Consider the following 15133-nt stretch of genomic DNA (forward strand, 5'->3'; position numbering starts at 1 on the left):
GATGGGCCATTATTAATACCCAATTTTTTTCAAAATAAAGCAATATTTCCATTTATTCTCCCTTTTTCTTTTCCTCTTTCTTCCTCTCCTTTACTTATTTTTTTTTTTTTCTTTCTTTCTCTCAAAAAAAAAGAAATCAACTTGTAAACCTCTAGATCCAGTTCGGCAATGTCTCTCTCATTGCTTGATTCCCTTCCTTCCCTTCCCTCCCTCCCTCCCTCCCCGCTTCCTCCCTTCCTTCCTTCCTTCATCCCTTCCTTCCTCCCTACCGTCCTTCTTCTCTCCGTTCCTGCTTTCCTCCCCCCCCCAAAAAAAAAACACAAAAAACAAAACAAAACAAAAAAAAAGACGACATGGGAGGATAAAGAAGATATGGTAAACTGCAGTGCCAGCCAGCCTGACCCGATGTCTCCCCACCTGCTGAGACTCCCTGCCCCAGGCCACCTACATGTCACAGGTCCTAGCTCCTCCTTCTAACTCTGACTTGGCCCACGTGGCTGCTGGGCCCCTCATCCTGCCCGTCCCTTCACTTTTGACCACACCAAGAATTGAGTAAAAATTGGTATCTACGGCTGGGCACAGTGCCTCACCCCTGTAATCCCAGCACTTTGGGAGGCCAAGGTGAGTGGATCACCTGAGGTTGGGAGTTCAAGACCAGCTGACCAACGTGAAGATACTGCATCTGTACTAAAATTACAAAATTAGCCAGGCATGGTGGCACATGCTTGTAATCCCAGCTACTTCGGAGGGTGAGGCAGGAGAATCGCTAGAACCCAGGAGGCAGAGCTTGCGGTGAGCTGAGATCGTACCTTGCACACCAGCCTGGACAACAAGAACGAAACTCCGTGTCAAAAATAATTAATAGTCGTTTCTGCCTGTGGACGCCACTGAAGAAGCATCATTAAAGTCTCTGCTCCTGTGATCATGTCTAAGTCAGAGTCTCCTAAAGATCCGAACAGCTGAGGAAGTTCTTCATTGGAGGGTTGAGCTTTGAAACAACCAACAACAGCCTGAGGAGCCATTCTGAGCAATGGGGAACGCTCACGGACTGTGTGGTAATGAGAGATCCAAACACCAAGCGCTCCAGGGGCTTTGGGTTCTTCACATATACCACTGTGGAGGAGGCAGATGCAGCCACGGGTGCAAGGCCACACAAAGTGGATGGAAGAGTCTTGGAACCAAAGAGAGCTGTCTCAAGAAAATTCTCAAAGACCAGGTGCTCACTTAACCTGAAACGATGTTGTAGTTGAGGGGCAGGATGGTCTTTTGGGACAGGAGGAACAAGAGGTTCTGGTTGCTACTCTTCAATCAGTTCTTCCTTTCCCTTGACTATAAGATCAGATCGTTCTTGTAATTTGTAAGTCTTAGAGAAAAGAAGTCTGATTATCCAGAGTATTAGAAACCCTTCCAAAAGAAGATGGTAAGCAGGAGCCTTGTAGAGCACCTGTACCATCTCCACCAGCACCCACTGCTCTGTGGTGATTGCCATAGTTAGCCGCTGGAGGGGCAATCTCACTATTAAATGATGTTGATGCTAGAGCAAACAGAAAAACATTAGCAAACTCCCAAATATAGTATAGGTTGAGTGTTCCTTATCCAAAATGCTTGGGACCACAAATATTTTGGATTTTGGATTTTAGAATATTTGTCTTATACTTCCCAGTTGAGCATCTTTTTCAAAATACGCAAAATCCAAAATGCTCCAATGCATATTTCTCTTGAGCGTCGTGTTGATGCCTAAAAAGTTTATTTTGAAGCATTTTAGGTTTTGGATTTTCAGATTAGTGATACTCAACCTGTATAACCTAGAGTAGTTCATCCTATTGACATTTTAGATGGGATAATTTCTGGACTGACTTGTGCATTGTAGTGTGTTTAGCAGCATCCCTGTCTCCTACACACTATATGCTAATAGCAGTTCCCAGTTGTGACAACCAAAAATATCTCTAGGCATTGCCACGTATCTCTTGAGGAAGTAGGGAGGACAAAATCACCTTTAGTCAAAAACCACTTACATAACCCTATGTATTTGGATTGGTTGGCCCTGAGTAAAAATTAGATAGGATAACATGAACCTTCTACCTGCATAAAGGTAGAGATACTATACTTTCTGCATTATAAGTTGGGCCTCCCTAAACATGATTTGCATTATTTCTAAGAGAGTAGTAACAGCATTTCTAATGGTCAAGGTCCTAGCTATAACTCGATAAGCTTAATATATGGGAGAACTTACACAAGCATGTTTGCGAGAGGCCAGGTGTATCACTGGGACGTTTGAGAAACAACTAGTTAGTGAGGGAGACCTGATTTTCATGAATAATTGTTTTTTGTCATTATCATGGCCCCAACTTAAGGTGTTTTGAAATTTTCTGGAGAAGAAATGAGCATGAATTCCAAGTTGGTAGGTAGGTAGAAATTAGCATGCGGTCCAAGTTGGTAGATAAGTAGTATTTTCCCCAGTGTCTCTCTGGTATTCTATGTCCTTACTCTTGGGTCTTTTTCAGTATTTAGCATTTTCAAACTTCTAGAAATAAAATGCTGTTTAGAAGACCACAAAGAGAGCTGCGGATAAACTAAGAAGCAAGAAGTGGTATACTGTGAATTAATTTTCTGTATGTTTTTGAAGCTTCTTGCATCTGGGAAGGTTTGCTTAGTTTTTAAAATATTAGGTAGTAACAGACTGAATTTTTGAAGATCTTGTAGATCTCAGGTAGCAGTAACTCAGGAATATCAGCCTTCTTTTTTTTTTTTTGAGACGGAGTTTCGCTCTTGTTACCCAGGTTGGAGTGCAATGGCGCAATCTCGGCTTACCGCAACCTCTGCCTCCTGGGTTCAGGCAATTCTCCTGCCTCAGCCTCCTGAGTAGCTGGGATTACAGGCACGCGCCACCATGCCCAGCTAAGTTTTTGTATTTTTAGTAGAGACGGGGTTTCACCATGTTGACCAGGCTGGTCTCGATCTGTTGACCTCGTGATCCACCCGCCTCGGCCTCCCAAAGTGCCGGGATTACAGGCTTGAGCCACCACGCCCGGCCGATCAGCCTTCTTTGATTTAGAATGTCCTTTAGGCACATTATGTATTCTGGTACCTTAGAAGATACAATGCAGTTTCCTGAATTACCAGTGCTACTGCTTTAATTACTTTAAGGCTTTAAGGCAGTAACTAACTTTAGTGTCACAATGTATAAATCTTAATATTTAATGTGTTCTTTTTTTTTTTAGAAAAACACCCCTTTAATGTACTCTGCTATTCAAATTTTTCCTTGTGTTTCTCTAATTCTATTTCATCCATTGGTCAGTTTTTTCTTCCTCTTTTCTTTCTGCTCCATGATCCATTCTTTTTTTTTTAGAGATGGGGTTTCTCGGTGTTGGTCAGGCTGGTCTCAAACTCCCAACCTCAGGTGATCCTCCTGCCTCGGCCTCCCAAAGTGCTGGAACTACAGGCATGAGCCACTGTGCCTGGCTCCATGATCGATTCTTAAAATTTTCTTTTCTCTTTCTGTGCGTATTCTTTTTGAATTCATTTTCTGATACAGTCTCAACAATGGTCTTGTTCATATACTGTACTTCCAAATTTGTACTTTGAAACCTAATCTCGTGAATGTCTGACCCTTTGGATTCTAAATCTATTGAGATGTAATGTTTCATGCTTTCCCTTGATTACTTTCCTGCATTCTTCTTGAAGATATTCTCAGAGTTGTAGCACTAACTTCCCTTATGGGATTCATGTTAGAAACTTGAATGGTTCAGTTTAGGTATGTGAAACTGATATCATTAGCACTGATGATTGACAGTAGTATAAAAATCACAATCGAGGAATGAACAGATTTACCTGAAGTTTTCTATAACTCTAGGTATTAAGGCAACATAATTTTGAAAGTTTAAAATATATGGGTATAAATATTGTTGCATATGTTTTAGATTTACTGTAGTGAAGGAAATTTGCCAGTTGTCCATCAGACAGTTTTAAATGCCCATCAATGTGTAAAAGAAGTAGACCTAAAATATTAATAAATTATGTATATATGTATGAAGGTATTGATGTTTACAGAGAAGTGGAGACATTGTTGAGTTATAGTGGTTAGTGTCGTTTCATGGAGGAGGAAAGATTTTGAAGCTTATTTAGAAATATGGGTATTTGGAGAGGAGAAAAGGAACATTTTCAGACAAGAGAAAACATAAACCAAGAGAATAGACATGAAAAGGACTGTCCTGAGAGAAGGAACATCTCAGGTAGGGTGAACTCGGTTGTGGTTCTCATTCTTGTGCTTCAGACTCACTGTAGAACTTTTAAACATATCCCCAGAAATTAAGAATGAGATCTGGAGTGGGACTCGGGCAGTTGCATTTCTAAAAACATCTACAAATGGTTCTTTAGGTCGTAGAGAGCTGTTGGAGTTTCTTGAGTTTTGAACTTTTAAGGAAAACTGTTTTAAAATGGGTCTTGTTGGAGTGTAAAGAATAGATTAGAGGAAACAAATGTACTGCTTTGTAAAAGTCTGGTAAATTTATTTATGTGTGCCTCTGTTCGTTTTGACTCCTCAGCTAGATTTCTTAGTTCCCTGAGGTCAGGAACAATCAGGTTTTAAAGCTTCAATGAAGAAATATATTTTTTTGGCTGGGTTGGGGGACAGAGTTTGCTTTATCACCCAGGCTGAAGTGCAGTTATGCAGTCATGGCTCACTGCAGCCTTAAACCCCTGAGTTCAAGTGATCCTCCTACCTCAGCCATACAAAGTAGCTGAGACTACAGGTGTGTGCCACCATGCCCAGCTAATTTATTTTTTTGGTAGACATGAGGTCTTACTACCTCATGAGGTTGCCCAGACTGGTCTCAAAACTCCTGAGCTCAAGCTATCGTCCCACCTCGGACTTCCAAAGTGCTAGCATTACAGGTGTGAGCCACTGCGCCTAGCAAGAAATCTCTTATATAATCATTCTATTTTCATATGGAGCTTGCAGGCTCATGCCTGTAATCCCAGCACTTTGGCAGGCTGAGGCAGGTGAATTGCTTGAGCTCAGGAGCTCAGGGTTTCTAGGTCAGCCTGGGCAACATGGTGAAATCTCATCTCTACCAAAAATACAAAAAAATTAGCCAGGCATGGTGGTGTGCCTTTGTAGTAGCAGCTACTTGGGAGGCTGGGCAGGAGGTTCGCTGGAGGCTGGGAATTCAAAGCTGCATTGAGCCGTGATCATGCCACCACATTCCAGCCTGGGCAACAGAGCAAGACCCCATCTCAAAAAAAATTAAAAATTAAAGTAAGTTTCATTTAGAAATATTGTATATGTAATTGCAAATGGTGAAATCATTTTATGATTAAATACATGGTGTGTTATGTTGACATTGAAACAAGATATTTGAGAGTGAGCAAAGATAATTAAAAGAAAGCTGTTTTAGGCCGGGCGCGGTGGCTCATGCCTATAATCCCAGCACTTTGGGAGGCCAAGGTGGGTGGATCACGAGGTCAAGAGATCGAGACCATCCTGGTCAACAAGGTGAAACCCCGTCTACTAAAAATACAAAAATTAGCTGGGCATGGTGGTGTGTGTCTGTAGTCCCAGCTACTCGGGAGGCTGAGGCAGGAGAATTGCTTGAACCCAGAAGGCGGAGGTTGTGGTGAGCCGAGATCGTGCCATTACACTCCAGTCTGGGTAACAACAGCGAAACTCCGTCTCAAAAAAAAAAAACCGTTTTAAATTTTAAGTTTTTAAAGTCAATCTTAAATTCCCTGCTACTCTGAAGAATATATCTGTATATTTAATTTTTAATTATTTTATTTCACTAGATTTGAAGAATATTTTTTTGAGGTTCCTAAATCAAAACTTAAGTTCCAATTTTTGCATAAAAATTGCCTTTCTTTTCATGACATTATTTCCAAAATGGCGGGACAGAGCATCCACATCAGAACAGTGATATTTACACATTTACTTGAATATGGAAGGAAGAAAAACTAGGCTTCTGTAATAGAGTATAATATATGCAAAAAAATATTTCCAGTATGCCATTTGTTGAAATTTGTTCCAGGTGCTACAGGCAAGTTAGTGGTCTGAAATATTTAGAAAGCAAGTTTTGAAGACTATTATTAACCTGATTCAGTTGGGAAAAAAAGCCTAAAATTGTGTGATCTGGAGAAGAGGTGTATCAATGAGACTTTGCTAATTCAGTCTACTACAGATTTCAGTATATTTAAATATTTGCATTAACTTCCAAAAGTAAACCAAATTGTATTTATCTTCTTAGAAGTCATCTATGGCCATTGAAAGAAATTGCAAAATCACTTATGATCCCCACAAATTACTCAAAGACTTGCTGAGTGATTACTCATTCTTCATATTCTGTTGATGAAAACTCAGATTGCTTTTTGAGAAAAATCACGGTGCAGTCATTTGTACCTTCATTCTCTGTGGACATGGGCACTTGTCCGGCTCCTTACCTTTCTTAAGAGGTTGTCTCCCTTTCTCTACTCAGCTAATGTTAAGCTTATTGATCTTCAATTACCTTATAACAGAAAAATCTACAAGTCAGGTACCTGCCCATCATGGAATATAAACACAAGCTCCCAAATCTCTATACCTACCAAGAGCTTGGTTAGCACCTGAACATGGTGGCTCATGCCTGTAACCCAAGCACTTTGAGAGGCTGAGGTGGGAGGATCACTGAGGACAGGTGTTTGAGACCAGCCTGGGCAACATAGCAAGGCCCCATCTCTACAAAAAAAGAAATTAAAACACAACAAACAAAAAACTCATTGATAGTTTCAGTCATCTTTGGAAGATTATCTGAAGAATATGGAGTTTATCTATTTTTCTAAATGTATTTAAGATTTATTTCCTTTTGGATTAAGTCTGTCAGAGAGGCCAGGTGTGGTGGCTCAGGCCTATAACCCCGGTACATATTGGGAGTCTGAGGCAAGAGGATCACTTAGCTCAGGAGTTCAAGACCAACCTGGGGAACATAATGGGACCTTGTGTCTACAAAAAAATAAAATAATTAGCCAGGTTTGACGGCACCTACTTGTAGTCCTGGCTACTCAGGAGGCTAAGGCTGGAGGATTGCTTGATCCCAGGAGGTTGAGGCTGTAGTGAGCCATGATTAAATCACTGCACTCCAGCCTGGGTGACAGAGTGAGACCTTGAAGAAAAAAAAAAAAGAGAGCAACACTATACTATTTTGTACTACTATCTTTGCTAATAATGAACTGTATTTTAGCCTTATGACAGCCATTTATACTAATGGATGCTCTAAGAAGAAAACCATCTGAAACCCACTATTCTTTTAAAGATGTTGATTAGGACATTTTTACCACATTAAACATCTCCTTCATGAACATATAGAGAATGAACTTTTCTCTAGTTTATTACAGAAATAATTATGCCTCTCTTCAGCTCTCTGGAGTACCTGGTCGGTTTTTATTGTATGGTTCCTGTGACTCATGTCCTAACTGATTGTGTTCTCTTTGTTGATGGCTTTAAAGAGTTTCAAGTCAACTTTGAGCCCTACTTCTAATGGGCATTTAGAAAGGACTTCATGATATATGCTAACCGCACCTGTACAGACTTTCTTATTTTCCCTTAATCACTTACCATTTTGTCAGGTTTTATGTATACAATTCCAGTCTGCTTTAAATCCATTGTGAATAAAGAAAGGTATGCATTAATAAATTTAGAAGTTAAACAGAATTATATTAGGATATATGAAGAATCTAGTAACCCAGATTTGTGTGTGTGTGTGTGTGTGTGTGCGCGCGTGCGACACAAGAGGAGACAAGTATGAATGTGTAACAAAACATCGAAGTTTATTTAATGATTATCCTTATGTGTTACATTCTGGGTTCACAGTCAGCAGTACGTGAGTGACAATGGCATCCTAATATTGTAATAACTACCTCTAATGAATTTTATATTTCAGTTTTTTTACTATACCAATGATTTTATAAAATATGAATTAATTTGATAACTTTGGAAAACTTAATGTGAATTCACAATTGGGGAAAACCTTGTTAAACAATATGTCCTGAATTTTAGTTTGGAGAACCTGTTTATCATAAAAATAATTTCATTTTATGATGCTGTTCATGAAAACAAGGTTTTACTTGTATCTCTAGTTTTACAAATTTGATTGAGAGGAGTATTCAAGCTTTGCCACAGACCAAGCTCCTTGCCAAACCCACTATAAAAGTTATCACATGCGCTACAGATTAAATATAAACATAATACTCATTTCATGAAAGAATTTAATTAATGTCCTCAAGATTATATAGCTATTAAGTGGCAGAACTGGAATTAAAATCCAGATAGTCTAATTCCAAAGTCCCAGCTCTTATTTAATCACTCTGTTGGAATATCATAAACATGTAATAATAAGTTGTGATTGTCGGGGTCTGTTGGGTACTGATTAATTCTAGCCTGCCTTTTGCTGAATAGATTCAAGAATCGAACAGAGATAAAAATATTGACTTTATTACTGGTAAAGCTGGCATGCAAAGTGGCTTAGATGGGCAACTCAAGTGGGCTTCTTACTTCTTCCCCAGTTAATTGAACTTGCACACTTAATCAGTCAGATCAGCTAGAAAACTGCTGCTCTTCCTTGCTCACCAGCAGGCTTCCAGTGGAGGAGAGAAAAAAGTGCTCAGCTTGTAGGTAGCAGGCAAACGCTGAGGTGGAAAGTTGAAGAAGCTGGGCCCCACAGGAGCAATGGCCATTTTTCCAGTCTCACCAGAGCTAGTTTAGAGAACTGAGTTTTAGAGATAATTATACATTTTCTTTCTTTCTTTCTTTTTTTTTTTTTTTAAGACTGAGTCTCTCTCTGTCACCAGGCTGGAGCAGTGGCACAATCTCGGCTCATTGCAACCTCTGCCTTCCAGGTTCAAGCGATTCTCCTGCCTCAGCCTCCCAAGTAGCTGGGACTACAGGCGTGCATCACCACACCCAGCTAATTTTTGTATTTTTAGTAGAGACGGGGTTTTATCATGTCGGCCAAGATGGTCTCGATCTCTTGAACTCATGATCCACCCGCCGCAGTCTCCCAAAGTGCTGGGATTACAGGTGTGAGCCACCATGCACGGCCATCAATATAGATATACTTGCTAATTTTGAGAGGGAAGAAGTTACTAACTTATGGGTTTGTAGGAACAGTGGGAGTAGAAAAGAAGAGAACTACCACCCTCCTTTATGTGGGATAAGGAAGGAGTCAATAAGAATGTCATGACAGAGTAATTGCTTCTTAGAGGTCCCTAACAGGTTCCTGAGCACGTGACTATTTAAACCAATACTTGAAGAATGACGATTTGGCTATGGGGTGGGATGGGGGTGGAGAAGAAGAAAATCCTAGGAACCAGGAGCAACCTGTCTGAATAGTTAAAAGAATTGAAAGGAGCTAGCCTATTCAGAACATAGTGGCTGAGAGAGTGGGAAAGAGAGCATAGGAGCAGGTGGAATAATCACTAGTGGCCAGATCACCTGGGCCTCGTAGGCCATCATGAGTAATTTGCATTTTACTCTATATGCCAAGGAGATTTCTTGAGGGGTTTGCAGCAGGGGAGTGGTATGATCTACTTTGTACTTTTATTTCTATTTTTTATTTTTCATTTTTGAGACAGAGTCTCACTCTGTCTTCCAGGCTAGAGTACAGTGGTGTCATTATGGTGCCCTGCAGCCTCAACCTCCTGGGCTCAAGTAATCCTCCTGCCTTAGCCTCCCAGTAGCTGGGCATGGTGGCCCATGCCTCATTTTTTTTTTGAAATGGAGTTTCACTCTTGTTGTCCAGGCTGGAGTGCAATGGCTCGCTCTCAGCTTACTGCAACCTCTGCCTCAGCCTCCTGAGTAGCTGGGATTACAGGTGCCTGCCACCACATCCAGCTATTTTTTTTTTTTTTTAAATCTTTAATAGAGAGAGGGTTTCACCATGTTGGCCAGGCTGGTTTCAAACTCCTGACCTCAGGTGACCCGTCCACCTTAGCCTCCCAAAGTGCTAGGATTACAGGCATGAGCCACCATGCCCAACCAATTTTTTATTTTTTGTAGAGACATGGTCTTGCTATGTTGCTCAGGCTGGTCTCAAACTCCTGGGCTCAAGCAGTCTTCCTGCTCTGGCCTCCCAAACTGCTAGGATTACAGACTTGAGCCATTGTGCCTGGCATATGTGTGTTTTTAAAAACTGTATTGGATGCATTTGGAGAGAATATTAGAAGGGGGCAAAACAGGAAGCAGGCTGGTGACATGGGCTAATATGATAGTGGTGAAATGAAGAGCAGTTGACTTTGAGATGTATTTTGGAGATGAAAATCATTAGACTTGCCAATAGATTTGAATGGGACCGAGGAAAGGGAGAAATCAAGGATGACAATCAAATGTCTAGCTCCAGCAGGACGAACAGTCCAGATAGCAGAGACAAGGAGAAGAATAGTTCTGGGTGTTTTGAACTTGCTATGTTTCAGGTGCTTGTGTGTCTTACGGAGACATCACATAGGGCTCAGAGAAAAGATTTCAGCAAGAGACATAAATTTGGGAGTTTTCAATATATAGATGGCATTTAATTTAAAGTCATGGGCATAGATGAGATTATCTAGAAAGAGAATGTGGGAGAGAGAAGAGGGCCCAGTACCATGTCCTGAAGAACTCCAATGTATAGAGTTTGAGTGGAAGAAACACATGCAGTGGAGACAGAGATGGAGCTGCCAGAGGGGTCATAGAAAACCAATAGAAATGTTGATATAGACTCCAGGAAGGGATAGACAGTATTTAGAGAAAATGGTGACTGTGTCAATTACTAATCTTAGAAAAGTGGCCCTGGATTTGGTACCAGAGGTCATTAATGACCTTGAGAAGATAATCACTTGGAAATCTTGTCAAAATGTAGATTCTATTTTAGGGCCCAAGATCCTCCTCCTCTCCTCTTCTTCCCCTCTCCCCCCTTCCTCTTCCTCTCTTCTTCCCTCTCACCCTTCTCTCCCTCCCCATCTCCTGTCCCCTCTCCCTTCCCTTCTCCCTCCCCCTCTCCCTCTCCCTCTCTCTCTCCCTACTCTTCTTTTTTTTTGGTCTAAGTTGTCTGCAGAGATCCTGCATTTTCTAGTAAGCTCCCAGGTAATGCCAATGCTACCGGCCCATGGAGCACACTTTGAGTAGCAAAGGTATAGATTAGTGGTTCTCAAACTGTAATATGTATTAGAATAACATGGAGGGCTTGATAAAAATACAGATTATTAGACCCACTTCAAAATTTCTTTTTCAGTAACTTGGAGTGGTACCTGGAATTTTCATTTCTTATAAATTCCCAGGTGAAACTGATGCTGCTAATCTGGGAACCTCTGGTGTAGGTGATTTTTTTAAGAGAATTTTTAATTGTGATGGAGTACAATTAAAGGAAGTCTTTTGGTTGTTGATTGTAGGTGATAAACAAGTAGAGCACATTTGTGCTGATGAGAATGGTCCAGTAGATAGGGAGACACTGATGATGCAAGGGAGAAGGGGAATGAAGTGAAATCCTTGAGAAGATGAGGGGAGTGGCTCCAAAGCATACGTTGTGGTCTTGAATGTTGATAAGAAGGGGCATATTCTTAGTTATAGCAAGAGTGAAGGTGGAGAAGATGGGTATATAGATTTGGGGGTAGGCAAATGGAGCTCCCCTCTTGATGGTTTCTGTTTTCTCAGTGAAAGCAAGGGCAACTCTTGAGGGAAGAGGGTGAGTTGGAGGTTTGAGAGAGAACATGTCAAGCGATCATTTTCGAGTAGGAAAATGAACTTATTGGAAGAAAATGGCAGGATTGAGAGCTTCTTTGAGATTAAGGTTAGAAACTAAAAATGAAACCAGTCTATGTGCTTCTGCAGTCTTTTTTGTTCAAGCTTAGTTACGGAGAATTAAATGGTTGAGATTACCCAAGGTTAAGCTTTATCCAGATGAGTAAATCAGGGAGAGAGAGAGAAAGAAAGAGAAAAGAGAGAGAGAAGGAGAGAGAGAGAAGTGGGGGGGGGCAAGGGAGTGATTATAGTCATGGAACAGGAAGGGAAATGAAGACGGAGAGGGCTGAAGGATAGAAACAAACAATGACAATGAGGTTAACAAATTGTTGTAGTCAGGCTACAAGTACACTAGGAGTAACTAGGTTCATGATGAAAAGTGAGTGCTGCTGGCATTCAGAATTTTGTAGGTGGCGCAGTTTTTGGTAGAAATAAAGGTCTAGAGTATGACCATGAAGATGGCTGGATTTGGAGGAGTTTCTTAGAGAGGTCAGAAAACAGGTGGGTGTGCCCTTCACCTGAATGTTGAAGTTGCCAAGAATGATGACAGAAGTGGGGAGTGTAGAGAGATGTTCCGATAGAAACTAACTTTTCAGTGAATGATGGAAAATTTCAGGTCAGTGGATAACAGCAGCAGAGAGGGATAGTTTATCAGGGTTGTGAGCGGGAGAGATTTTATAGAACAAATGGAAAGTAATGGTCCTGAAGTGGTAATGGCTGCCAAGAAAGACTCTTACCCACCTGCTAGCCAGGAGGTATCTGGGTTGTTAGAGACTGTGAGAAGCAGTATCTTCTAGGAATGGCCTAGTTTCACAGAGATCGAGGGAAGGTTCAGAAAAGAGGTTGAAAATTTACATGAGTTTTTCACAAATTGGGATTTGAAGATTGAAGGCATAGTGTAAAGGTTTGGGAGTGAAAGGAAGGGGACTGGAGTAGGTACAGAGTTGTAAAAGCAAGTTTGGCAGGCAGAGAGTCTGGGGGAAATAGATGACCAGAAAGTCTTAGATACACACTAGAGACCAAATCAAACAGGAGGATGAGGTGTAATAGAACTGGCCCAGACAGTTTCTAAAAATAATAAAAACACATCACATTTTTGCTATAGATGTCCTCCATGATCTAGCCACTGCCTGCATCTCTTAGGGCATCCCTTTCCACTCTCCTCTTGCTCACTGTGCTCCACCCACACAGGCCTTCTGTCTTTCTGTTACTCACTCCAGCATGCCATATTTTCCTACCTCTGTTTCTTTTTTCATTTGTTTGCACTTGCTCTTCTGAGAGATAGCAGAGTCAAGCGGTCAATAGCATAAGCTTTGTGACAATGGTCAGGTTATTTAACCTCTCTGTGCTTTAGTTTCTTATTTGTAAGTGGGGGAATGATAATAGTAGTTATTTCATAGGGGATTTAGGGAATTACAAAAGCTGAATTAAGACAAATTAATGTAAAGGGCTTAGAATAATTTCTTGTATGTGTGGGTAAAGACTCAGTAAACATTAATATTATCATTATTTCTTCGGCTTTATGCTCTTTTTCTTATATATTTACATAGGGAATATAATCATTGCATTATTTCCTTCCCAGCTCAAATGTGCTTCCTCAGCCATCCTAGCTAAAGTAGCGTAACTCCACTGGCTTTCTGTCACTCTTTATCCCATTACTTTTTTAGTCATAGTATTCATCACTATTTGAAATTACTTTATTATTCTGTTCTGCTCTTCCCTCATTCCCTGCAGGCAGGGATTTATTGACTTGTTTCCTACTGCATTTTAGTTCTAGAAGGTGCCAAGTACTTTGTCGGTGCCCAAGAAATATTTGTGCCAATTTATTGTCCTGAAGGCTAGGTTTACTCTGATCAGGCAGCATATGTGGCAAGGTGACGGTGAGGCCTAGGCAATTATCTGTTGGCTCATCTAGCTCAGGCAGCTGCCAGTTATTGTAAATTTCGTTAGAACACAACCATACCCATTTTTAAACTTATTTTCTGGCTGCTTTCCTGCTACGGCCACAGAGTTGAGTAGTTGTGACAGAGGTCATGTCTTAGGGCTTGTAAAGTCGAAAATATTACTCTCTGGCCCTTCATAGAAAAAAATGTGCTGACTCCTGATTTAGATGCAGAGAAAGACAAGGAGAGAACACTGAAAATAATAACAAGCTTTATTTGGATACTGGGATAATAGGTCAAATGCTTTTTATGTTTATGCTTTTTTTTGTATTTTGTTTTAGACCCATTTAATTTGGAAATTGCCTTATAAATACCCAAAAATGGTATTTAGAATACTTTTTTAATGGTGGGTTTTTTTTTCCTTTTATTCTTCTTAGTGCTGCTTTTGACACAAAAACGGGATTACGTGTGGCAGTGAAGAAGCTATCCAGACCATTTCAGTCCATCATTCATGCCAAAAGAACCTACAGAGAACTGCGGTTACTTAAACATATGAAACATGAAAATGTAAGTAATTCATGCAAGGAAGAATGAATTTTGATCCTGAATAGGCTGGGGAAAAATGTTTTAATTATCACAGATGGAAATTCATTGGAGTGCATCAAACGTTGCTCCCTGCTTGTCCTGGAATGTCAGTGGCCAATTCGTTATGTCAGATCAAGGCAGAATGAAAATGACGTGTCCTCCTGGAGTTCTAGTTTTACTCAAAGATTTTTAGAGGGGGAAGAACTTTAAAATTTTAAAATAAAAGGAATTAATATTATGAAATTCAACACAAAATTCACAAGAATTTTAATTTTTATTTATTGATTTATTTTGAGACAGAGTTTTACTCTTGTTGCCCAGGCTGGAGTGCAATGGGTGATCTCGGCTCACCGCAACCTCCACCGCCAAGGCTCAAGCAATTCTCCTACCTTAGCCTCCTGTGTAGCTGGGATACAGGCATGTGCCACCATGTCTGGCTAATTTTTTGTATTTTCAGTAGAGACGGGGTTTCTCTATGTTGGTCAGGCTGGTCTCGAACTCTTGACCTCAGGTGGTCTGCCCACCACAGCCTTCCAAAGTGCTGGGATTATAAGCATGATCAACTGTGCCCGGCCAATTCACAATTTTTAAGAGAAAATATTAAAAAGAAGTTGTGTATTCTTTGCCTATTTTTAAGAGAAAAACTCTGAGGAAGAGTGCCTTAGGCTCACTGAAAGTCCTATCAAAGATGGCTGTTATTTTATATATTTGTTAATAACTTTTTTTCCAGATTCAGGTATTTTAATAAATATGTCAGAGACATTAAGTTAAATATAACTCTTTCTTTTTTCCAATTTGGTAATTGGAGAACATTGCATTCTGCAAAGATGCTTACATATTCTAATATGGTAAATAAGTGGATATGATTGGAATATTAATTGAAAGTAAAAAGACAATTGACTGAAGACACTTATTTTACTGAGTTTCAAAA

At 40.3% G+C, this 15133-nt stretch overlaps 1 protein-coding gene across 6 annotated transcripts in view; it reads left to right on the top strand.

Moving 5' to 3' along the window:
- Positions 1-15133, top strand: part of MAPK14 (mitogen-activated protein kinase 14) — an 86384-nt gene that overhangs the window by 15517 nt on the left and 55734 nt on the right. For all 6 annotated transcript variants that reach the window (XM_008994330.5, XM_035295467.3, XM_054253927.2 and 3 more), the window contains one exon: positions 14055-14184. In XM_008994330.5, coding sequence (XP_008992578.2) covers positions 14055-14184 — 130 coding nt within the window. The remainder of the gene's footprint in view (positions 1-14054; positions 14185-15133) is intronic.

Source organism: Callithrix jacchus, chromosome 4 (genome assembly GCF_049354715.1).
Source record: "Callithrix jacchus isolate 240 chromosome 4, calJac240_pri, whole genome shotgun sequence".
Taxonomy (NCBI): Eukaryota; Metazoa; Chordata; class Mammalia; order Primates; family Cebidae; genus Callithrix; species Callithrix jacchus.